We start from the raw sequence: 24,403 nt of genomic DNA, 5'->3' as shown, positions 1-24,403 counted from the left end.
AAGAGCAAATGGATGTTAGAAGGTGTATGGCTAACATGGCGTTTTAAATGGAAGATCTGCACCTTTTTAAAGTAATTGTGCTATTTCTGCTTTTATTCTAGACTAAATGTTTCATTTGTGGTGTAGTTAAACATTAAGCCATGTGGATGTTTCATCAAAGACACCATTTAATGCTCAAGTACCAGTGTGAAGCTTATACCATCTCTATCGACTCAAAGGCAATACTCTAAAAAGCTCCTAAATTCATGCGTACTAACCTGGTCCAGTGGGATAACCTCATCTTTCTCTCCAAAGATGAAGAGCGTAGGAACCTTCAGCTCATACCGGTCTTCTCTTTCACGTACGATCCCTGCACAGTATCGCATAAGACCATCAAGAAGTCACTGTACAGTAGAACTCTAGAATTGGGAAGAGCATATTTGGCCACGGGTCTCATGAATTGAACTGTGAAACGTACCGTAGACGGGCACTCCTGCTTTGACTTCTGGGTATTCCAGGGCCAGGTAATGTGTGGCAACCCCTCCCCAGCAGAAGCCCACTGCTCCAATGTGTTTGGTCCCACACTGCTCCTTCAGGAACCTCGGCACTGCATCCACCTCTCTGTAGGAGGGAAATATTGAGACTAAAATGTCTTCAAACCAATGCATACGAGAAAATAATGAATGCAACACAAAACTACTAAAGCCACATACATTTTTCAGCTGGACACAGCTGCTTAATAAAATAAAATTGGGCTTTTTAGTTACCGGTACTTGTTTATTTCTGTGGGCTTTCTGTCTTCAAGCCACTCTGCAAATTTGGACCAGTTATTTGATGGACCGCACGGCTCCTTCCCCACATAGACGTCAGGACACACAGCACTGCATGGAGCAAAAACAATGGCAGAATAAATCACCGCTTAAATCATCACAAACTCAGGAATATATTATTCAACCTCTGAGGTTTGAAAGTGAAGTTATTAAAAGTTACTTTACAAGGCTTGCTACGGTCGGATGCAGGCAGAATATATGACAGCAATTCTGTTGGCAGGAAAAGTTTTTATAACCTCATATAGGAAAATTCTGAAAATCAATGTAAATTGAGCTGATTTTGCCATTAATCTTCTCAAAAACTTTACAGTAATATTTTATGACTATTTGTGTAGATAGAGAGGGTCGTCATAAACAAGAACCCATTGAAATATTGACATAATATATTGACATAATGTCAATATTTCAATATTCACTACACACAGAAATATCACTTTCATCCTTGTGTGAATATGATTGATACATGGTTCTCTTTTCATCATTTACTCAATGTGATTTGGACAATTTTGGAGAAAATAATCCTGCAGGGGAGGGTGACTGCCTTGCAAGCAAAAACATATAAAGTATGTGCATATGTGTTACTGCAAGTTAATAAACACGTTTGTTGACATGTGTTTTGCTGCTGTTGTTTTTGTTAACTGTCCTCTGCCTTATTGCAATCCAGGCTCTTTTCTTAAAAAGAGTCATTGAGAAATAAATAAATGTAAATAAATGAATATGTATAAATATTTACTTAATCTCTCTCTCTCTCAATTTCGTTTCCAATACAGATTTGTTGAATAAGCAGAGACAGGTTGTGTAATGTTTACAACTCATAGCTGTAGCTACTCATGGTAATAGAGCACTGAAAGATAAAATAAAAATAACTAGGGCGCCACGTTCATTGCCGATTCATTCTCCATCTTGGTATTGTCCCTATCGCTAAATAGCTTATTATGTAAAACATATCTCCAGATGTTTGATAAATTAGGCTTTGCTTGGGTTTTCTGAAACATATCAATATAACCAAAAACAGTGCATTTGCATTATAATCGGTTAGGTTTAAATAAGACGTATTTAAGGATAAGAGAAGATGGTCAAGCAAAAAAGTGGGCAGTTTTAATCTTGGAAGAACATAAAGATGGGTCCCCAAAACAAACAAATGTTTTTTTAGTTTGAAATGTGTACAGCTGTGTATATGGGGCTGTGAACAGGTGTTTACAGAGGTGTGTGCGTGTATGTGTGTGTGTGTGTGTATGGGAGGAGGGGTGGTTGTGGGTGTGTATGGGGCTGTTTTCCATCAGATGAATGGACATAATCTAGTGTTTCCCATTCATTTCCTGTGGCGGTCACTTTTGACCGGGAACACCATGGGTGTTACAAAGTAGACTAAACCACTAAAAATTCAATGAAAGTGGTGATCAGCAATTTTATATGTTCAAATGCCTAGTGGGACGATATCATGAGGCCTTGAGGTAATCAGATGTAAAACACAATATTTATGATTGATTAAAGTTGTAAATCGGTCAGATTTGACCCGAACACGACAGGAGGGTCAACATGGATGGATATTTGATACCCAGTATCTAGAAATATCAGACAGTAAAAGGGAATTAATGGAGAACATTTTCTCCAATGTTGACACACTAGATGTACATCTTTAAACTGTTTTTAATTGTGTTTAGAACCAAGCTTCTGATGTTTTGACATGATTGAAATAATCTTCACGGCTTGCCGTTCACTAACCACGTGACTGGTTGTTATGGAAGTTCCCCTGCCGTAAAACTCGAGCCGCTGCGGCAAAACAAACCTGTTGTGACAGGAACAGTGACGTTAGCGCATGCGTTAGCCATTTTAGCTAGCCATTTGTCTCCCAGGTTTCAACTGTCATTTCAGCAACACGGAGAATGTAACGTTTATGGTCTTACATCCACAAAACACAAAATAAAACCTTTTGTTTGGCAGCGAACACAGACTGGATGTGAGAGGACACAACGAAGCAAACACTGGTGTACAGTCTGTGGGGGAACCATTTTATGATTCTCAATGCATCCGACACATAGGGATACACTCGTCTCGCTAGCTTAATTTAGCAAGCTAAGCGATATTGTCTGTGTCGTGGATGGGTCCGCTGTACGAGTCACTCCTGGAAGAAACGGTGACCCGTGCCTAGCGATCATCATGGATACTGCGGAAGAAGGTAAATACAGATCTAAAGGCATCTCTTTCGTGTTGCTTCTCAGTTTGGGGTTTAACTCGCGGTTAGCTTCACAAAGTGCATCGCCGCGAAGCTGCTGCTGCAGAGCTGGCCTGCTAGTGGTCTACTTAGCATAGCTTGGTAGCCTCACAATGTAACGCCAGTGTGAGGTTAATTCAGGGAGACGGGAGATGACTGATAGAAGTTGTTTTTAATGCAGCCAAACTCAATAAGAGCAGTGATGTGATCGAGGGAGAAGACGTTACTAGGTGATGTTATCAGACTGTTGATGTATGGCTACATGGATTACAAATTGTAACTCACTTAGATGTGTATGTATCCAAGTAAACGTTAGCCTGCATCACCATTAAACACCTTATTCTTAAAGGCACTATTAACACACCCCAGTCACGCTACTCTGTCTGCTTATCTCTGGTTTGCTTGGCTTTTGGCGATGGGTATCATCACTCACATGTTTGTTTGTTTGTTTGTTTGTTTGTTTGTTTGTGCAGCGGATATTTGCCGCGTGTGCCGCTCTGAGGGGACCCCAGACAAACCCTTGTACCACCCGTGTGTCTGCACTGGGAGTATCAAGTTTATCCACCAGGAATGGTAAGTGTGTTTGGCTCCTCAGCTGTCACTGTACTCTCCCTACCCGGTACACGTTCTCCTTTTTATGAAACGTTTTTGTGCACTAAAAGATCACTGACACGAATGTGAGCAAAGGTTGGACGCTGTGATATTCGTGTCTTTGTAAAGGTTGAAGTACAGAGAGACTGTAGAACTGATTGTGCCAGTTTTGTTAATAGTTTTGTGTTACAAAATGTATGACAATGTATTGCAATGTATTATTTCTGACAGAAGAACACAGTGTAATGTTTATCACACTTCCTATCCTGACTCAACACACATGCGCATAATGTCCTAAAGTAAACCAAAAAAAAACAAGGATCTGCAGTCACATGCTCACATCCTAATATGAACTGTACAGTATAATGGTTTGTGATACATTTCAGGGTGGTTACTAAGTAATTGGATAACTTGTTGCCCTGTGATTATTCCCACAGTGGTGGCTTGACAGCAAATGCAATTGTAGCATCATGAAAGAATGCAAAACAGGTTCATCCAGGTTGCATCGTGTCTCTGTTTGTAGTATTGACATGGTGAAAACAGCCCCCCACCCCCCCCGGAGGTGTTTTCGGAGATTGTGCTGTGTTCTCATCTGTCCTGCGTGGTCAGGTGCATGGAAAATCCCCAGGCTGAAGCAAAGGCCAGGCCTGGATTGTTCTGTGGTGATTGTTGAACCTCAGTTTGTATTCATATTAGTTCACGTCCGTCCCCACACAGTTCAGAGTAACAAGTCTATTGTGTCTGGATTGTGTCGTTGTGCTGAGTGTTTGCAGGCTGCAGCTAACTCTAGCTGTGGTTATCGCATTTCCTTGTTTTCTTATTGCCGGTTCCAAACTAAAATCCAGCTGTTGTGGACCTATAATGCTGATCTCAGTACAAGTTTTCTGAACAACATATTGAACGGAATAAATGTGCTCTGTCGTGGGGGGAAACCTAGTGACTTTCTTTCAACAGTGGGGGTCGAGGAAACCCATGTATAACCCTGTACTGTGTAGGTCTAATGACACAGGCCTAAATGCTGTTATATGTGTTGGAATCAGCTGTTGTACTGACACCCTTACACAACCAAGTTGTTAATCCCAGCGTCTTGCACATGTCACACCGATCTGGGTTGATGTAATTACTGGCGACATTCGAGCACAACTTATCTCAGAAACAACTGAAACGCCCTTTTTGTTTCTTTGACCGTGACTGAAACACGAGATGTTCTCACAGTCCGTGTCTGTTGGCTCCAGAGTTCCTGATGACAGCCGAGCATGCGACTTCATCGCATATGTCATTGACAGTGGTTTGAATCTGCAACACCAGAGTTATTTCTTTCTGGTGACGGTATGACGTCTGATCTTGTTCATTCCAAGGCCTTGTGAATAAAGACCATTTGGGAGAGTGAAAATGTCCAAACTAGGGACCAATGCAATCTGTTGAAATCAGATCGTTTGAAATTTCGCTTTTTAAATACTTGTTAAGAACTTGTAGGGGGGTCTTTTAATTGATATATGCTCTGTACTAGGTCTCCATTCGTGTTGATTTGAAATGCAGAACTATGTACTAAACACATTTAATTGTCAAGCAGAACATGTTCTGCGTTGCTGAATGCTACTCTTGACTCTCTGCTTCACAGTTTGGTCCAGTGGCTGAAGCACAGCAGGAAGGAGTACTGTGAATTATGCAAGCACAGATTTGCGTTCACACCAAGTAAGTCCTTGTGGCATTTGAGCAATTTTGAATAATATTTAAAGCATTATCAAAGATAAAAGATGATTTTAAATGTCTCTGGTTCACTCTTTCCTCTTTCAGTCTACTCCCCGGACATGCCCTCGCGTCTGCCCATCCAGGACATCTGTGCCGGCCTGCTGACCAGTGTGGGCACGGCCATCCGCTACTGGTTCCATTACACACTGGTGGCCTTCGCATGGCTCGGGGTGGTTCCTCTCACTGCATGTAAGTCAGAAATGGTGAATGTGTACTAAAGGCCACAGTGAACTCTCCAATAATGGATTAGACCTTTCCTACAGCTCAGTTGTTTCCCAGTTTTATTATCTTAAACATGTAATTCATCGACTTCTTCTTGAGAATTGATTCAACAAAGCAACGTGGTATAAAAATGTCTGTCTGATTGTAGCTGATCAGTTTGCTTCATAGGTTTTAAAGTAGAGGTTCATTATATTGTATGTAGTAAGCTTCTCATATTAGCTCATGTTCATGGTTTAACACGATGGAGGGAATTACAGCTTTAGTACCATTACGTAACAGGCAGTGCTTTGCATGTTCCAAGATATTTAAATCGATCTCAGTTCTCAATGTAAAAAAACAACAACCTGCTCGATCTATTTCATTCTCACATGTTGTGTAAATTGTTACAACGCATCATTTTTTTGAAACCGAAAAATGACACTCATTTGTGTATCTGGTCTCTGGCTCAGGTCGCATCTACAAGTGTCTGTTTACCGGCTCTGTGAGCTCACTTTTGACACTGCCGCTGGACATGCTCTCCACGTGAGTGATGATACCAGCGTTCTCCCACGACACACGAAAGCGAAAGTCGTCTCCTTTACCGTTCTTTTCCACAACCCGTACTTATTAAAGGTGTTCATCTTTGTGCTTCTGCAGAGAGAACCTGCTTGCAGATTGTCTACAGGGCTGCTTCGTGGTCACCTGCACACTGTGCGCCTTTATCAGCCTGGTGTGGCTCCGAGAACAAATAGTCCACGGTGGAGCGCCTCACTGGTTGGAGCAGCACCAGGCAGCACCGCCTAATGCAGCCGGACAAGCCAATGAGGTACTTTGTTTGACTGGTTTGCCAACGAGGCCACGGTCTTCTTATTTTAAATCAATAAAAGGAAGAATTGTGCAATGACAACAACAAATGTACTCGTTAGTCAGGATTTAAGCCAAACATCAAACAAAGATATGAAGATATTTACAGTAAAGACTTCTTTGTGTGTCATGTATGACTGTGTGCCGAATTTAGAAACCATATATCTACTTGGCAATATACCTCCCTGACATACCTACTTTGCAAACACACAAAATCACCCTGACTGTCATCTCTCCCTATGTCAAAAACATACATCTCCCCCCCCCCCCCCCCCCCCCCCCCCTCTCAACCTCAGGCACAAGCTGCAGGCCAGCGAGCAGCCGACGAGCCCCCTGCAGCTCAGCCAGCCCCGGCTGATCCGCCAGCCCCGAACGAAGCAGAGCCCGAGCCCCCCGATGTCCCCCCGGACCAGGGGGATGACCCCGAGCTGGAGGAAGAGGAGGGAGCCGCCGCCGCCGACCCCAACAATGGAGCACAAGGTTTGAATTTGATAAGTAAACTAATCTCAGAGTTTCTTTTTTTTTTTTTCCAGCAGTTGTAGTGGTAGTTCTGGTCAGTACTGAGCGAGTTGCTCCGCTGTATGAAGTGTTTCCCTCGCTACATAAAGAGCATTCATTTTTCGACACGCGTCAGCACAAACGAACAATGATTATGTTCCAGAATGGCACACTGCCGGTCTGTCCGTCACATTTCACTTTATGTTCTGCCCGGTTCGATTTTTACGGAGACGTGCTGTATTAAGTTACCGTACATTGCTTAACATCACGGCGTGGTGCAGTTCATGCACAAATGACAAGGAGCAGAACATCATGAACGTCGTGTTTCCAAAAGGTGTCGTCTCCAATGAAGACAGCAAACAGACAACAAACAACTCCAGGGTTTATGGAAATGTTGAAAGCTCCAACAAACACTACCACTGCCTTTAGAGCAATTATTTTGAGAATGATACAACGATGCGTCGGAGTGTTACCCCCAGCACTCATAACCCACTTATTTGTTTTTTTCTCGCTGTGGTTAATGGACTGATTTTGCAGCGGGCTCTGCAAAACGGGTCATTAATGAATTGTGATTGTATGAAACATTATTCTAGCTGTGGGGCATCGCCGCAGCTAAATGAATGCAGCGGTTGTTTTGCAAACAAATTGTCCCCAGAACAGCATTAATAACTTCATAATAACAGCGTTCTTCAGTACAATTTCTTTTTTTCTTTTGTTGTTGCTAAAAGCCAACTCATAAACATTTGCCCCGTCGCCATACGGTGCACTGTAATGCCGTGGTCATATCCGACGAGCGGGAAGATGCACATGCAACCTATTGTGACTGATCTAGGATCGGATGTTTATGTCGATACTTGTTAAGTTGCTTATGGTTGTGAATGTCCTCCTCGTCTTTAACGTGAATATGTTTCTGTGTAGATGACATGAATTGGAATGCTTTGGAGTGGGACAGAGCGGCGGAGGAGCTCACCTGGGAAAGGGTAACTCTGCATGACATTACAGACCCCCATCCCTACTACACAATGTATTCTTATCAAAGCTTTTGGTTAATTGTGTTCTATATCATGAAGTACTTAGAATCTTTCCATTTCACCTTTTCAGATGCTTGGCCTGGATGGTTCACTGGTGTTTTTGGTAAGTCTTTACACCCATAATTGTCGGTTTTGATTTTTACACTCGTGTATGATACATTTTTTTAAATTGTACTTTGACCCTTTTGTCTTGTAGGAGCATGTTTTTTGGGTCGTGTCTCTCAACACACTCTTCATCCTGGTCTTTGGTGAGTACTGCAGACTAAAACAAGGATTTATCATCCGCATAATGATTGAGTCCATGTATTTGATGATTAAATGTAGTGAAGGACAAACACACGTTAAGGCCTCAAACAAAACACCTAAGCTAACATTAACCAGAATATGACATATTATTTATTCATAGCAATGGCGCAGGTTGGTTGCATTTGTTTTTTGTTTGTATGCCACAATGAGAAAACGTCTTCTATCTTTTCCTCTTTCAGCATTCTGTCCCTACCACATCGGCCACTTCTCCGTTGTTGGTCTTGGCTTTGAGGAATATGTAAGGAACTGCTCTCATCCAATTGCAGCATTGTTCCCCAACATTGTGTCTCTTGAACTGTGATTAATTACTCGACTTCAACCGTGTGCTGTTCCTCAGGTCCAAGCCTCTCACTTTGAGGGCTTAATCACCACCATCGTGGGCTACATACTGCTGGCGATGTCGCTCATCCTCTGTCACGTATCCTTCCGTCTAAATGTGAAAACCTGAATCAAACATAATTCCATCACAGGGACGGGGAAATGTATTGTGCTGGGTCTGTGCGGGTGTAAATGTGTGATCCTTAATGGCTGCTTCAGGGACTGGCTGCTCTGGTCCGGTTCCAGCGCTCCCGACGTCTCCTGGGAGTCTGCTACATCGTTGTCAAGGTAAAGCCTCCTAAGTGCATTCCTGCGTTGTGTAACTCACGTCCGCATCGTCCTTGGTGGAAATAGCGACTGAAGTATTTACTGCCTGAACCTAACGCCTGTGCCTGAAACTGAATGAGGAGAAAAGTGTCACATGATTGTGTTTCAGCACCTTTCATAGAGATTTTAAGTTTTTGATGTATCCACATACGGCAGGGGTGTCAAACTCATCTCCACATCAGCATCACGGTCGCCCTCAAAGGGCCGGTTGTAACTGTAATCACTAACTGTATCACTACCTTCTCCTAACATATTGTTAAATAACTCTCTCTGCATTTGATTATTCTTTATTCAAGTGTAAACATATTGTACATGCAGTTATATAAATGAAAAATTATATTTAAACACATTTCTGTAGTTATAACATAAATCATTTTAATTGAGGGTTAAGAAACCCACATGACTCTATCAAAGATCAAACTATTAAAGAAAATAACAAAGACAAATATCAAACACAAGTTATTACAATAACTTTGTTCAAAGCTGTTTGTGTCACCTCTCTGCATCACTAATGTTCCTCCCTGTCGTCGTCCTGTGCATGGCAGCTTCATCCAAGAGCTGCTCACTGAGAGTCAGGTGTGATGAACATGGATAGATGCTCTGTATCCGTGTTGTCTGTGCTTTCATCAACAGTTCATTAGAAACACAAGTACCTGCTCGTCTCTTAGCTGCTGTGTTGTTAGATTGCTGCTAGTTCATGAACTCGGTCTGCGATGGTGTTTCTTCACAAACTGACATTTGTAAAAGTCTGTATCTGGTCGGAGCTCTGCTCACATACCTTCAGCATGCACTGGGCTGTAGCTGTGTAAATATATTCTGCTGTGATTGCAGTCTGCCTTTTAATTCTTGGACAGTTTGATGTTTTTCTTGGAGGCTAAATTCAGCTCCGTGTTTGGTGTCAAAATGCCGACGTGAATTGTATTCCTTCATCACCGACACGCCTCATAACACAGAAGACAGACCGTTTTTCTCCTTGAAGCACAAACATGTATTCACTTTCCCATCTTTCATTACATTTTCTTCCCTTTGCATAAATTGTTCTCTTCGTGGACATTTTGGGATTATTTGTCGATCTTTTTCAATCGTTGGAAAACCGCTTTTCGGCCTTTTGCCTCTCCTGTCCACCTGTTGTGATAGTTTTAATGTCGGTACACAGACATGCTATCTCATGATTTCAACTTTCTATCTCATAATTTCGACCATGGGGATACTTTTATTTTCAAGTCTAACTTGAAATTATTATTATTTTTCCAAAAAAAAAAAAGAGTTTAATTCTTTCTTTTCTTTTTTTTCTGGTGGATTCGCGGGCCACATAAAATGACGTGGCCTTGAGTTTGACACATGTGACATACGGTGTAAACTAAAGTGATACTGTGACACATCTCTGGTTCCATTACAGGTCTCTCTGCTGGTTGTCGTTGAGATCGGTGTTTTCCCACTCATCTGTGGCTGGTGGCTTGATATCTGCTCTTTAGTAAGTCTCTCTTGCACTCTTAAATTATGTCATTCTTCTTTTTGGAAGGTTTATAGACACAACAGCACTTACATAAGGTAACAAAGCCAATGTGGAGGATGGGATTTACCTTTAGAGCAGCAGTGGAGGAGTCGTTCTTCCTGCATGCACTCTCAGGACCTAATTAACCGTAGTCTAATTGGAGTCTGTTCAGCATACGGTATGCACAAATGTTATTCATAGCACATTTTATCATCGAGGGAACAGTGCATTCATTTATCAAAGACAAGTAATTAGGATGCATCATCTTTGAACCGGTCTACATGCTCTCTTTCTTTAACACTCTTCCTTCCTGCAGGAGATGTTCGATGCCTCCCTGAAAGACCGAGAGTTGAGTTTTAAGTCGGCCCCTGGTACCACCATGTTCCTGCACTGGCTTGTGGGAATGGTCTACGTCTTCTACTTTGCTTCTTTCATCCTCCTCCTGAGAGAGGTAAGATGCTGATGAGAGTGCCGTTCATTCCTCAGTTAGTTTACTGTGAGTAGGTTCATTTGTATGCGTCCCCGGCATTATGTTACGTCTGTACCTCCATCCGTCCGTCTCAAGAACGCCTGGAGGAAATTTCTTCATCTTTGGCAGAAACGTCTCGATGTTGAACTTTTTAAATGCATGTAACGCTAACTTCTATTGTTGTTTGTTCCATCAGGTGCTGCGGCCGGGAGTGCTGTGGTTTCTGAGAAACCTCAACGACCCCGATTTTAACCCGGTGCAGGAGATGATTCACCTGCCCATCTACAGACACCTGCGGCGGTTCATCCTGTCCATGGTGGTGTTTGGCTCCATCGTGTTGCTCATGCTGTGGCTGCCCGTCAGGCTGATCAAACTGCTGATGCCCACCTTCCTCCCCTACAACGTCATGCTCTACAGGTAACCAGCAGGCACAACACAATGACTCGGCGATAAACTGTGTGAAAGCTGCTGCCTTGTCTCTGTGAAATGGTGTGTGTGTGTGCAACCACTTCCTCCTGAGGCCAGATAGCCGCAACATCTCCCCGTACATCTTGAACCAAAGAGGAAATCAACCACATTGCCAACTTGAAAGACTGATAAACTATGACTGAGCTGCAGTGACCTGTTTGAGTAAATGTTGAGAACAGATGTCGCAACGCTTCGATGTGACCACGTGGTTCATGTCCTTGCACACGCTGTTTAAATGGCTGTTTTTCTGACCCCATACCCCTCTTTCCCCTCAGTGACGCCCCAGTCAGTGAGTTGTCTTTGGAGCTGTTGTTACTTCAGGTTGTGCTGCCAGCTCTATTGGAGCAGGGACACACTCGCCAGTGGCTCAAAGGCCTGGTCAGGGCCTGGACAGTCAGCGCTGGATATTTACTGTAGGTCAACACGTTTGAATACACTTCTACATATGTCATCATGCATTATATTTCCCTCTAGACTGGCTGTCTACAACCAAACCCGTCTTTACCTCCACAGAGACCTCCACTCCTACCTCCTCGGTGAGCAGGAGGACAACGACGCCAACCAGCCTGTCAACAACAACAACAACAATAACCCTCCTCCTGGCCACCACAACAACAACAACAACCCTGCCCCTGCTGTTGGCGAGGGGCTGCATGCAGCCCATCAGGCCATTCTGCAGCAAGGGGGACCAGTTGGATTCCAGCCTTACCACAGACCCCTTCGCTTCCCATTCAGGGTGAGACGGTCCCATGGTTCTGAACATTCATCACTGCAGTTCCTGGGGAATTACATGTTGTGTAACTGTTTTAAGTATAGTTACTGTACAAAGTACCGCACAAAGGTGTCACTTACTGCACATTTTAGGTTACACAACCCCCAGTGATTACACTCGCCCTCCTTCATGTTAAAGGCCTTTGTCTTATGATTGTCAATTGTAGTTTATAAAATACAACATTGGCACATTTACGCAGTGTAAACAAAGAATGGAGAAGCACAATCTGATATGTCTAAGCTTGGTTCCTTCATTGCTTTCGCGTGTATTCTAAAACTGTCCCTATCTTTTCTTTAGATTGTGCTGCTAATAGCGTTCATGTGCTTCACTCTGCTGGTGGCCAGTCTGCTGTGCCTCACCCTACCAGGTAAGATGTGGTGGCATGAAAGACAACCAGCAATTTATTTTCTACTTTGCAGACTCACACCCAAACCATGATTAAAGGGTGAATCTCTCTCGCTCTCGCTCTCTCTCTCTATATATATATATATATATATATATATATATATATATACCAGACCTGAGGTTCCCTCTAAAGCTGGGGTGTTGAAGAGATGTCATGTTTGTGTTGTCACGTTTTGTATTCCAGTGTTCACCGGCCGCTGGCTGATGTCCTTCTGGACAGGAAGCTCCAAAATCCACGAGCTGTACACAGCGGCGTGCGGCCTCTATGTCTGCTGGCTGTCTATCCGCGGAGTCACCGTGCTGCTGGCCTGGATGCCCCAGGGACGCACCGTCATTGCACGCAAAGTCCAGGAGTGGACCCTCATGGTGGGTTTCTGTGAGCAGCCGCCATTGTAGGCAAACGCCCAAAACTAAGCAGCAAACTGGGCAGCAGTGGTTTTGTAATAAGTTCTCTTTCCAGCTATTAAATTGTCAACAGCTGAGCCTTAAGGCAGTGTTTTTGTTAAATGGTTGGTTGCTTATTACAACATCATCGGGCCGATAGCCAAAATGTGCCAGCACCTGCATAGTAGTAATACCCCAACCTGTACTGCTGTAGTTTTGTCCCATGAAGGAGGAAATGTGGGACCATCAAAGGGGAATACCACTCAAACTACTTGTTCTCTTAATCGTTTGAAGCGTTGAAAGTTTATGATTATGTTCATCAGATTTTCTTGCTTTGTTTGTGCAGATTCTGAAGACCCTGGTTGTAGCTCTGCTGGTCGCTGGAGTCATCCCGCTGCTGCTGGGCCTGCTGTTTGAGCTGGTCATTGTGGCCCCGCTCAGGGTCCCCCTGGACCAAACGCCCCTCTTCTACCCTTGGCAGGCATGATTGGGGCTCTGGGTTGTCTGGGGTTTTAGTGGTCCATTGTTGTGTAGGTATTGTGTTGTAATTGTCACCCCCATGTTCATCCCTTGATTTCTCTGCTATCTACAGGACTGGGCTCTTGGAGTGCTCCATGCCAAAATCATTGCTGCCATCACTCTCATGGGCCCTCAGTGGTGGCTGAAGACCGTTATTGAGCAGGTGGGTCTGAAATGGATATTTTGCTTTAATCTCCTTCTCTAAATGAGAAATCTATTTTCGATAAGATAAGAAACAAATACAGGAATTGCTTTTCCACGATAGTTTAATTTCGCTCTGCTCAGACGGTGGGTCCCTCCCACATCCACAGGTGCTGTTTTTTTTTTTTTTTAGCTGACTCACACTTTTCTGCTTAAAAGGAGAGACACGGGAATTACATTGTGATTCTCTGTAGAGTATAATGACTGTAAACTTTCTCCTCAGGTTTACGCAAACGGCATTCGCAACATCGATCTCCAGTTCATCATCCGTAAGCTGGCGGCTCCGGTCATCTCGGTCCTGCTGCTGTCCCTGTGCGTGCCATACGTGATCGCTGCCGGGGTGGTGCCCGCTGTTGGTGAGTGTCTGAGTGTCGCGTACATGGAAATCAATTCAACAAAATAACAACATTTAAAACCAAAAAGCTCTCCGTTTGTTTGTGTGTTTTACCTTCTCAGTTCTTTTTTTTTCTCAAAAACTGGAGAGCCCAAAGTAAGAGACCAATAATATCGGAAACAATTCCTAACTGTGGTGCGTTACTTTTGCAGGAGTTATCCCGGAGATGGAGATTCTAATGCAGAGGAGAATCTACCCGTTCCTCTTGATGGTGGTCTCGCTGATCGGCATCCTGTCTTTCCAGATCCGACAGTTCAAACGCCTTTATGAGCACATCAAGAACGACAAGTGAGGATCTATTAGCGTAGAGCCGTCTGTAGAAATCAACATGTACTTTACAATTTTTAGCGCTTATTTTTGTCGTGCTGATCTCTTTACAGGTACCTGGTTGGGCAGAGGCTTGTCAACTACGAACGGAAGGCTGCAAGAGCAAGCTCAGTCCCACCTCCCAACCCTGTCGCAGAGTAGAGTTTTGTGTCACGTGTTGCCACATTTTTGCACCCGTTACACTGCGTACATCCCGTCTGCTCGTTTGCCCACCCTTTTTTGATTTTCAACTCAGTCCTTGGACCGTTATTCTTTTGAATCTCCCGTGGATCTTGATGGATTTGATGGATGTCGTTCAATTTCTTGTATTCCTTGTCATGCCCATCAACGGTGGGATGGGGAAAATGTATTATAGTCATGGGACAGCTGAGTAATCCCTCACAATAACGGTGTGGGCAGGAGGGTGAGGGGGTCAGAGGTATGATATGAAGCTCAACATCTGTATTGTCGTTCATGCCTTGCTTTGTAAAGTGCTGCCTGATAATTGTACATGTGTAAATACTTTGACTTTGTCTTAAAAAAAAGAAAAAAGAGACGGATATGGATTAATGCAATGACCATTGTACATCTTAAAAGTGTATGTATAATTTATTAAATCAGACTGACAATTTATCTTTTTGTTGCAAGTGTTGTAAAATGCTGTGTTTTTTTTTTTATTTATTCTTCATACTTTTATTTTAAAAATGTTGCGGTCATCTCAATGAGAAGACACATTTCTCACATACGTTCGCCCTATGGAGGTGTAGAGCGGTATCAATACATGACTGGCGGAGGTGTGATTGTCTCATCCTTTGGTATGAGTGGAGAGTTTAGAACAACTCCAAACATCTCTGCTAGAACACCAGGTATCTCCTCATCTTCAAGGTCCCTGGTTGTGGTTTCCAGCACTCCCCCGGCTTCTTCCGATAGAAATGTGGTGCTGCTCAGCTTGCGGCCGATGTAGGTGAGCCTCCCGCCCGGTTTTAAAACGGTGCAGAGGGACTTGCAGAAGAAGAGGGAGCAGGGGGAGCTCTGGTGGTACCGGCACATCTGGTGAAAGTCCTCCAGACAACGAGGTTCAAGGCTGAACTTGTAGATATCTGTCCAGTCTCCATCTGGCCCTTTGTTCTCCTCCCGTTGCCACTCCAGAAAGCACATCCCCATGTCCCTCCTGATGCGGTACACGCGGTGGCCCTGCTCCTGGGGGCCGCTGGTCTCCAGCGAAAGGGGGACACTGAAGCCCGGGGTGCCGAACCCGACGTCGCACAGCCAGCGGTGCCCGTCGAGGCTCACCATCAGGACCAAATGGTCGAAAGGTGGGCCGTAGCGGCCAGTGGTGCCTTTCACCTGACCCGAGAGCAGCGTCACCTGGAAGCCCAGTTCGGCCAGCAGCCAGCAGAAGAGCCCGTTGTTCTCATAGCAGAAACCTCCGCGGCGCTGGTTCACTATCTTGTCGTACAGAAGAGGGGGGTCTAGTTGAATCCGTCCGCCGCTGTGCACCGTGAGGTTTTCAAACGGAACCGACATCAGGTGACTGGTGTGGACCGACCGCAGCACCTCCAGGCTGGGCTCGGCTGGGCCGGAAAACCCGATGCGCGACAAATATGTCTCCACATGCATCTCAACGGAAGACATGATCGCTGTTTTTTTTTTTTTTTTTTTGTGCGTATGGATTACGGACAACTAATACTTTCACTTTCAGCCTCAACTTGTCTGAGCTGGCTGGAGAGTTCCAGTAACAATATAATTGCTTCCTGGTGAACTTAAAGGACAAGCAGCACCGCCCTGCGGTCAGCTCCTGCTTCAAGACATAATAAAACATATGTGGATACAACACCCATAAACCGCATGTCGTTTTGACAAGTACAAGGTTCAATGCTTTTTTTATTAATTGTTTTTTTATTAAAATGCAACTTAGTGGAAAAAAAGTTTTTCAAATCATGAATTTATTTTTTGACACCATTTTTTGCAAAAAAAGCTTCAGATACAAATACAATAAAAATCTAAACAATAAGTACAGGTTTCAATCAAAATTGTAGCATTTGCAAACATACATATGTTCAAATCATCCAATGACATGTTAAACGTCTCCAAATTGCGTTTATTAAGTGGCAAACTACACCTAAAATCTGACCAACAAAAAGATGAATGAAAAAAAACGTGTTATGTTGCATCATTATATGAATGTTTGAGCCTCAGTGGGCATAAAGAGTGTCTCTTTAATTTTTAATCCCTCCCCAAAAAAAAAGCAGATATATATATTTTTTTCAGACCAGTGACGTCACACATCGACGCTCCCTTTTCCCCAGTAGAGGGAGAAAGATGGCGCCCACACACGTACTGAGATGCTGTCAACGGGGTTTAGCGTGGATACCTGTGATTTTTATCGCGCTGGTCGTCTGCTGGTCGTACTACGCGTACGTGGTGGAGCTCTGTATATGTGAGTACTCGTCCTGCCGCCGTCCGTCGCCTCTGTAGAGCCTTAAACCCCGCTGGTGTTTTCATTGTGCGGTCCACACTAACACACACAGCTGCTGCAGCTGCTGCTGGCCAGCAGGAAGTAAATAGACTGCAGCTCAACAATGGTGTTGGCAAGCCCGTCCACATCTAGATAAAAGCCAATTATACATGAGCTGCCATCGCCTTGGGTGGCCTAGTTTTAATGGGAAATGTGTTTTGGGACAACTTTTCACCGTGATGGTAATATTGCTGCCACTCTCGTCTCTGTTGTCTCCCGGTGTCGAGCTGAATGGAGTCTGGATGGCGAAATTAAACCGCTAAATAAACGGTGTTTGGGCGGCGGAGCAGATGCGTCCTTTAATTCTAATTAGACTTCCGGTAATTAGCTTGGCTCTGAGAGTTTTATTTTTATTTACACCATGTTGGAACAAGATTTGTAATCGGAAGAACAGAATTAATTTGATAAGTGTTCACTGTGGATGATGTCATTTATTGAGTATTTCCTCATATCAGGATTATAGTTCCCCCCCACAACATGGGGACAGAGGTTGTGTGTTTTGACCGAACGCTTCAGAACAGCCACTGAATGCACCGTTCTGAGGAGATTCTTATTGACAACGAGAGAAAAGTTGTAAAACACATCTTTCTTATCCCTTTAAGCATTTTGTGACTTGTAAATGTATCTTTCTCACTGTCAGATGTATAACCACTGTTTTTAATGCTGCCATATAACAGTCACTGTTTAGGTGACGATGTCTTTGTATCTAACGCTTTATTTGTCTCTGTTGTCTCTCTTTCAGTCACCATCCGCAATATAGGAGAGAAGAGTGAGTGTCTTGATGAATCAAAAATAATGTTCTTTAAATCCTTTGAGTGTGAATGAACAGAGCTGAGCCAGTTAGCTCTTTCTCTGCACACCCAGTGACGGCAGCAGTTCCTGATATCAACTGTTTAATGGCAATGCGTGTGTTCAATGTCACTGACGCTCTGCTTAATAATGCTTCCCTCCAGTTGTCTACCTGATCTTCTTCCACCTCTCTTTCGTCATGTTTGTGTGGTCTTACTGGAAGACTATTTTCAGCCAGCCTGCCAACCCCTCCAAAGAGGTACAATAGCCTAACTCTAAAAATACATAAAAAAACACACTCTATAATTCCCTGTTGACATTAAAATCTGCTTCTTTTTTTTTCTCCACTCCAGTTCTGCCTGGCCAAAGTTGAGAAGGAGCGCTACGAGAAGGAGGAGAGGCCAGAGTCCCAGCAAGAGATCCTGTGGAGAGCCGCCACCAGTCTGCCAATGTACACCCGCACCGGAGCCGGAGGTACGTCCGCGCGGCTCAAATGTGAACGATGTAAGTGAGAGTGTGTGTGGGAACCTTTCCCCATAACGAGATCCCGTTGTGTTGCAGCGATCCGCTATTGTGACCGCTGTCAGGTGATCAAGCCCGACCGGTGTCATCACTGCTCTGCATGCGACATGTGAGAAAACCCCCTCATTTTATCCAATGCTGACTGTGACACTTCCTCTTGAGTCAACCCTCATTCTTTTCTCCTTAACCCTTTAATGTCACACTTTTCCCCTTTTTTTATTCTCTTCCTGTGTCTGTGTGTGTGTGTGTGTGTGTGGCAGGTGTGTGCTGAAGATGGACCACCACTGTCCCTGGTATGTAAGACCTGTTAGACAGAGAGATATACCGTACAAATGACATCTCACAATGTTTGATTTTAGCTCATGCCAAGCATATTTGCAACATGGCCATCAAGCTGTTTAAAATCCCTTTACTTTCACTTTTCTGGTCTAGTTAAGGTGTCAAAGCATACCGTATTACGAGTCTTAGACGATCCATGTACAAGAAGGCCACAGAGCCTTCTACTCTGGTTGTTCTGTCAAAAAACTTTAAATTTCAGGTTGATAAGATTTCTACCCGGCGGAAGCGATGTCAAACCCCGACCTGTCTGCATTTGTGCGTCTCTTTAGGGTCAACAACTGCGTCGGATTCTCGAACTACAAGTATTTCATCCTCTTCCTGGCTTACTCGCTGGTGTACTGCCTGTTCATCGCGGCCACCGTACTGCAATATTTCATAAAGTTCTGGACAGTGAGTAATGGCGCGCTGAGTGTGAATGAGGATGCAGGTTTTTGCATGTCGAAGCCCGGGCGAGCATCCTCTGAGTGGGTTGTGCGTGGTGCTGACCTCCCCTGTGCTGAGCTGTACCGCTCTGCTGTTTTCCCTGTACTCTCTCCCCCTCTGACCCCTCTCTGTTAGCCCCGGTGCTCACACACTGGGTCACTGTTCTCTGTCTCCCGCTCTGCTATCGGTAACCATCAGTCACACCACTTATTCAGTGGCAAACACCTTCTCTATTTTTCCTTTTTCTGTTGCTGTACCACTTCGATTTCCTCTCTTCATCTCTTCCTCTTTCATCCCTTTCTCCTTTCAATTCTGGGCGCACTTTGTGCCTTCACCCACTCTCTTTCTTTCACCCCCCCTGACTTGTATTTCCCTGCCGATTTTCCCTCGCTCCCCTCCCACCTGATCTCTCCCGGTGTTGCTAACCAGTCTCGTTTCTGTTTGTGCTAAAGCTTTGCCGGAGGAAATCGGCAGAGAACTGCCCAAAGGTAAACCCAGCTATCCTCCAAAGCCTTCAGCAGTGCCCCCCCCCATGTTTTTTTGTCGTGATGTGCGTGCAGTGGTGTGGCTCACATGAGACCCCTCTCATTTCCTTTCTCACCGTAAATATCCTCCGCGTGAACGCGTCACTGATTCGCGTCTCGCTCTCCTTTTTCTCCCGTCTCTTCCCCCAGAATGAGCTGCCAGACACTCACGCCAAATTCCATGTCTTGTTTCTCTTTTTTGTGGCGGCCATGTTCTGCATCAGTATTCTGTCCCTCTTCAGCTACCACCTGTGGCTTGTCGGGAAGAACAGGTCCACTATCGGTAACAAACACGTGCAGCACATGCATACAACACAATTATTACTTCTTTTGTTTTAAGAAGTTTCATTTGTGTTTTAGTTGTAAATTTCTAATGTTCAAGAAAATCAATTTCCAGTTTTTTAAATGACAATTTGTCCCAAAGTTCCTTTCCTGTCTCATCAAGTGGAAGTTCACCTGTTGGTTGTTTACTGGCCGGTGTGTTTGTCCATGCGTGTCTCTGCAGAGGCGTTCAGAGCACCAGTCTTTAGGACGGGCTCTGATAAGAACGGCTTCTCTCTTGGCTTCCGGAAGAATATCGCTCAGGTCTTTGGAGACCAGAAGAAGTACTGGCTGCTGCCGATCTTCACCAGGTAAAGGAGACGCATGTAGAAGTGATCGTCATCTTAGACGACCTATAGAAGCTCCTTTCTGACAAATGTTTTAATGCTAAAGAAAGATTTGGATTTTTAGATACCAGGTTACCTTCGTTGTAGGTCCAGAGGAAATCTAACCCAACTGCAGTTTGTTTCCCTGCAGCCTGGCTGTGCCTAATCTTGACTTTCTCCTGTCCTCCTTGTTATTCAAAGTCAGGGAGATGGTCTGACGTTCCTGACGCGGCTGGTCAACACAGCAGATGTAGAGCAGGCCGCAGTGACCCTGCAGCCGGAGCCCAGTAAAAGGTGATCAATCTCGGTGTAATAAAAGAGTTGTATTATTTGACGCGAGGCCCTAAAAGAGGATTTATGTTTTATGGAGGAGTTGTGGATGCACAGTTGTTTTTTAGCTTTTGTTGGGCATGTTTCCAGTGCTGACGATGTCCCCGTGAGCCCTGTGAGCCCCGTCAGCGAGTCCCAGAACCGCCTCCTGAGCAATGACCAGCATGCCAACAACATCGGAGAGCATCAGGCTAATAACACCCTCAAACCAGGTGAGCTCCATCGGCAGAATCAACAAACTCGCTGTCTGGTATCTGCCGCCTTAACACGTTTTTCTGTTTGGCTACACAGCTGACAGTGAAACCATCACAATCTCCATGGACAGCGAGTCCTAACCGGGTAGACGTGAGTTCGGTCAGTCTGTCTGCACGCGAAGCACATTTCGGCTGTAATCGACACACGTGTACCTAATCGTGTTTGTTCCTTCTCTGCCCGCAGGAGAAACTCCTCAGTCGTCTAATATGATGCCTTAAGCGACGCAACGGTTTAGTTTGTCACCATGGCAACGGTCTCCCAGTGCAACCCCATCCCCACCGACCCATTCAGAGTAACTATGGAAATGCTTCTTTTTTTTATTTCGCCCATCACAGTAATGCATCTATGGCATTGGCATTATTGCATGCAGTGTCATACGCAGATCTCACACCTACCCTCATTGGACATGACGCGATGCAAGCTTGTTCCCTCTCTCACACACACACACACACACACACACACACACACACACATGCTAATTAATACTCATGCATTCAACTGCACACGTTTCCTTGTGTTGTTTGGTTTTATTTTTCTCGCAAGTGGAGCATTTACTGATGATGAGCAAATTCAAGAAGCTACTTTTTATTGTTTTTATGAGAAACTTTTTGATGCCTCCTGGCTGCACCAGGACTCATTTTATGGGCACAGAGCTGCAGTGAAGAGTGGGCGACGAGCTGGAGCAGTGTGTTTGTCTTCTCTCGCACTTTGTTTTTCAGTACATCCCGATGAGATGGATCAGTTTACCTGTGTGACAGTTTTTTTTTTTGTTTTTTTTAATTCATAATGTTGGAGCGCATCTGTGGTCTGCAACTTTTTCAGATGGATGTTTCCCACCAAAACCTGGACTCTTACAGAACACTCTGCTGCATGGTTCAGTGGACTGAACCAGTGCACAACAGGGAGGACTGTAGCCGGGTTTTGGATGGCGTTTTGGATATCAGAGCACAAGGTGGTGCATTTGCACTTAGTAGATTATCAATATCCATCAAACAACGTGCTGCTTTTTTCTTTTTTTAATAATCATGTCCAAAAAGCATCCCAGGTGTAACGGATGTTGGACGGTCATGTGATTTTTATGGTGTATTGTTTGTGAGAATGTGTGTAACAGTTGATGTGGCAGTCCTTGTGTTTAAGAACTAAAATAATCGGCTTAAAAAGTTTTCTTGTGGCCAACTTGTGTTAAAACATGCTGCTTACGAATGACCTGGAAGATGCATGACAAACAGTGCAATATGCAGCATCCGTCACTTCCTTTGTTCTTTTCCGGTCATGAGTCAGTATGTCAATATGCCGATCAGTGATTCTTAGCCCGTAATGTCTACAGCCTGTGTTTTTCCTACAGCTCACTGTTTCAGCCTTTACTAAGACACCAACACTCATTGCCAAATAAGGGCTGACCCGTCAGGAGCTCTGACCTCTGAACCTGAAGTGTTTACAACATCCTAGCTTTATCGCAAACTCACCGGTCAATGTTAACGCAACCAAATTCTCAAGTCGTGGTGGCGCAATATTTTATACACGGTGTGTCTGCCCCCCCCCCCCTGCCTGTAGCGGGTCATGATGTCCTTGCAATACCAGTGCTGACCAGCTGGTGGAGGCACAGCCCCGGTTATCTGCCCTCCTTCAGATGGAACTTCATCAACATGTGGCTCAGGGCTCAATTCACTTTCAGTCTCATTTGCAGGTGCAGCTTTCTTCAGAATTAAAAAAAAAATTGATTCAAATGCATAACTCATCCAGGTATCTTTTGAAATGGAAGTGAATTGAACCCATCTGGTGTGATGTGAAAGAGAGGCGTGGACTACAGCTTCTTGTCACCTCGTCTACTCCGCATGCACTCGGGAGTCGCCTCAGCGCTGTGACCTCGAACTGTTAAATGAGCCTCAGCAGTGAACTGTGTCGGTGTTGGAAGATCTGGGATGTATCAGTGACTCCGCGGGTCTAGCAACATCTGTAAAGGGGGAGTGTTTGGTTCGACTTCATGACTGCACATGTCCAATACCTGTGAGAGAATGCACAATGTCAGTGTAACCAAATAACTGTTCAGGATTTAGTTACACGCTTTACCATGGACTTCTGTTTTTATACGCAACTTTCCGATTTCACATTGGAGGGATGCCCAGCACGTTCCTGATGTCTCATCGCTGGTGTCTGTCTGATCACATCCCTGAGTGTTGCTGGAAGAGCCTCCTACTAACTACATCCCACCGACTCTGGTGGTGTACAAGTTTACAGCCGTTTCTATCGTGTAGAGTGAGTTAGTGGCGTGGTACAGTGTCTTTCTTTTCTGGTCAGCATTGTCACGGTTGTGCTGAATGTGCCACAGACGGGGCAGTGGGGGCATTTGTTTTCCGTATGATGATGCGTTAAAAAAAACAGCCTGCTCTTTGACTTTACGTTAACGTTTTCTCCTTCCAATCCTGTTTGACCTTTCCTTCCCAAGTGTATTACTAATTAGTCTTTGCAAAGCAGTGATTGGAGGACATGTGTTAATGTATGGCTCATGGGGACCAAGTATCAGAATAACACTGTGGTTCAATCTCAATTAAGCAGATTCAATTACTGTCCGAGTTCATGATTCAAGCCAAGGTTATGTGCCAATCTTGAGTAGATCTTTTCTAAGCCTCACACTTAATATTTAGTTCAGGAAAAGATTTTAAAAAAAATAAAAAAAGATGTTTGTTTTGCATCATCTGTAAGGAGCCTGGCTTCACTTATGGCCACTGATTTTGAAACATTGGACCTGTCGTCTTGTTTTACAAAATGCCTGTGTTCTCTCTCTGGGCTGTTTGGCCTTCAGACTAAAGTGTGTGTGTGTGTGTGTGTGTGTGTGTGTGTGTGTGTGTGTGTGTGTGTGTGTGTTTTGTAGTGCTTAATTGAGTGTTCTTTTGTAATATCGTCGTCTTGGAAGAAATGCTTCTGTGCAGCCATGAGATGTCAGTGTACATAGATAACGTCTGACTAAAGCTCAAAAGCATGGCGCCTAAATTGTGTAAAGATGTGTTTTGCCATGATAACGGGGAGTATGGTGTGAAGACCAACTTTGGGTTTTTTTTAATTACTGCTAGATGCGTCATGGTTTAAATTAGCTTTACTCTGGTTTGTCTCAACTTTATAAACAAAGCCATAAAATCTGCTGTGAAACAGAGGAAGGATCTGAATTTTTCTTTTTTCAAATTAATAACCATTTTACATCTGTATTCAAAATGCAGCTGTAGCCTATCATAACCTATAGCTACACTTTGTTAATTTTTTTTTGTTTCTTTTTGTTACTCCTATTTTACAGTGTGTGTGTATATATATATATATTGATAATGTAAGAAAAAGACGACATATATATTTTTCTTGTCTGATTAATTTTACTGTTCCTATTTTGTGAATGAAGTAAATGCCTCTACACCATTAACGTGAAAATAAATGTTTTTTAAGCCTCCCGCCTAAATCTGCTCTCATCAGCTTTTTAATTCAAGATATATACTTGTGCTCCGTTAACATTGTCAAGCTCATGGGGGGCAATTTTTTAAAATAGACTTAAATAAAAGCATTAAATTGCAAAACCACAATACCCACAATGCAACTTTCGGGGGGTGTTCTGCTAGTTGCAGCAAATGTAGCATTGACATGTTGATGTGAAAATGATTGGACTTCCATCTTTAAAATAATTGGATATATATTTATGAAAGAAAGTAGAAATTGAGATGATGAGTTGTCAATGTGGCTTAAATCTT

The 24,403-nt window shown here is 44.0% G+C and overlaps 4 protein-coding genes across 4 annotated transcripts; 2 read left to right on the top strand and 2 right to left on the bottom strand.

The window, feature by feature from the left end:
* Positions 1 to 200: 200 nt before the first annotated feature.
* Positions 201 to 2,641, bottom strand: cmbl (carboxymethylenebutenolidase homolog (Pseudomonas); the record flags this gene model as incomplete). Its single annotated transcript, XM_079292346.1, has 4 exons — positions 201 to 349; positions 458 to 600; positions 753 to 897; positions 2,599 to 2,641. The coding sequence occupies 4 exons, from the start codon at positions 2,639 to 2,641 to the stop codon at positions 213 to 215; spliced, it is 468 nt and encodes a 155-aa protein (XP_079148472.1). The 3' UTR covers positions 201 to 212.
* On the top strand, positions 2,616 to 14,952 carry LOC306794459 (E3 ubiquitin-protein ligase MARCHF6-like). The gene is made up of 25 exons (XM_079292533.1): positions 2,616 to 2,988; positions 3,498 to 3,597; positions 5,237 to 5,310; positions 5,413 to 5,556; positions 6,039 to 6,111; positions 6,226 to 6,394; positions 6,729 to 6,912; positions 7,849 to 7,910; positions 8,032 to 8,064; positions 8,158 to 8,209; positions 8,447 to 8,505; positions 8,605 to 8,685; positions 8,805 to 8,873; positions 10,312 to 10,386; positions 10,724 to 10,858; positions 11,073 to 11,293; positions 11,620 to 11,757; positions 11,858 to 12,080; positions 12,414 to 12,483; positions 12,706 to 12,887; positions 13,252 to 13,386; positions 13,498 to 13,587; positions 13,849 to 13,981; positions 14,172 to 14,307; positions 14,400 to 14,952. Exons 1-25 carry the CDS (start codon positions 2,970 to 2,972, stop codon positions 14,485 to 14,487), a joined length of 2,745 nt encoding a protein of 914 aa, XP_079148659.1. The 5' UTR covers positions 2,616 to 2,969; the 3' UTR covers positions 14,488 to 14,952.
* A 147-nt stretch (positions 14,953 to 15,099) lies between these two features.
* Positions 15,100 to 15,960, bottom strand: LOC306794224 (arylamine N-acetyltransferase 2-like; the record flags this gene model as incomplete). Its single annotated transcript, XM_079292214.1, has 1 exon — positions 15,100 to 15,960. The coding sequence occupies one exon, from the start codon at positions 15,958 to 15,960 to the stop codon at positions 15,100 to 15,102; it is 861 nt and encodes a 286-aa protein (XP_079148340.1).
* A 687-nt stretch (positions 15,961 to 16,647) lies between these two features.
* Positions 16,648 to 24,106, top strand: LOC306794460 (palmitoyltransferase ZDHHC20-B-like; the record flags this gene model as incomplete). Its single annotated transcript, XM_079292534.1, has 13 exons — positions 16,648 to 16,765; positions 17,586 to 17,612; positions 17,797 to 17,891; positions 17,986 to 18,106; positions 18,194 to 18,263; positions 18,415 to 18,447; positions 18,763 to 18,883; positions 19,591 to 19,723; positions 19,946 to 20,072; positions 20,289 to 20,381; positions 20,508 to 20,629; positions 20,709 to 20,762; positions 20,856 to 24,106. The coding sequence occupies 12 exons, from the start codon at positions 16,648 to 16,650 to the stop codon at positions 20,750 to 20,752; spliced, it is 1,104 nt and encodes a 367-aa protein (XP_079148660.1). The 3' UTR covers positions 20,753 to 20,762; positions 20,856 to 24,106.
* Positions 24,107 to 24,403: the final 297 nt, after the last annotated feature.

Source organism: Melanostigma gelatinosum, assembly GCF_949748355.1.
Source record: "Melanostigma gelatinosum genome assembly, chromosome: 20".
Lineage (NCBI taxonomy): Eukaryota > Metazoa > Chordata > Actinopteri > Perciformes > Zoarcidae > Melanostigma > Melanostigma gelatinosum.
This window is presented reverse-complemented; position numbering and strand designations above follow the sequence as displayed.

What these genes read in the sequence shown, in the direction of transcription:
- LOC306794459 (XM_079292533.1), top strand. An exon ending in AAGTTTATCCACCAGGAATG is followed by an intron (nt 3,598 to 5,236) that starts GTAAGTGTGTTT and finishes TCTGCTTCACAG; the next exon opens with TTTGGTCCAGTGGCTGAAGC. An exon ending in TCCAGGAGTGGACCCTCATG is followed by an intron (nt 12,888 to 13,251) that starts GTGGGTTTCTGT and finishes TTGTTTGTGCAG; the next exon opens with ATTCTGAAGACCCTGGTTGT.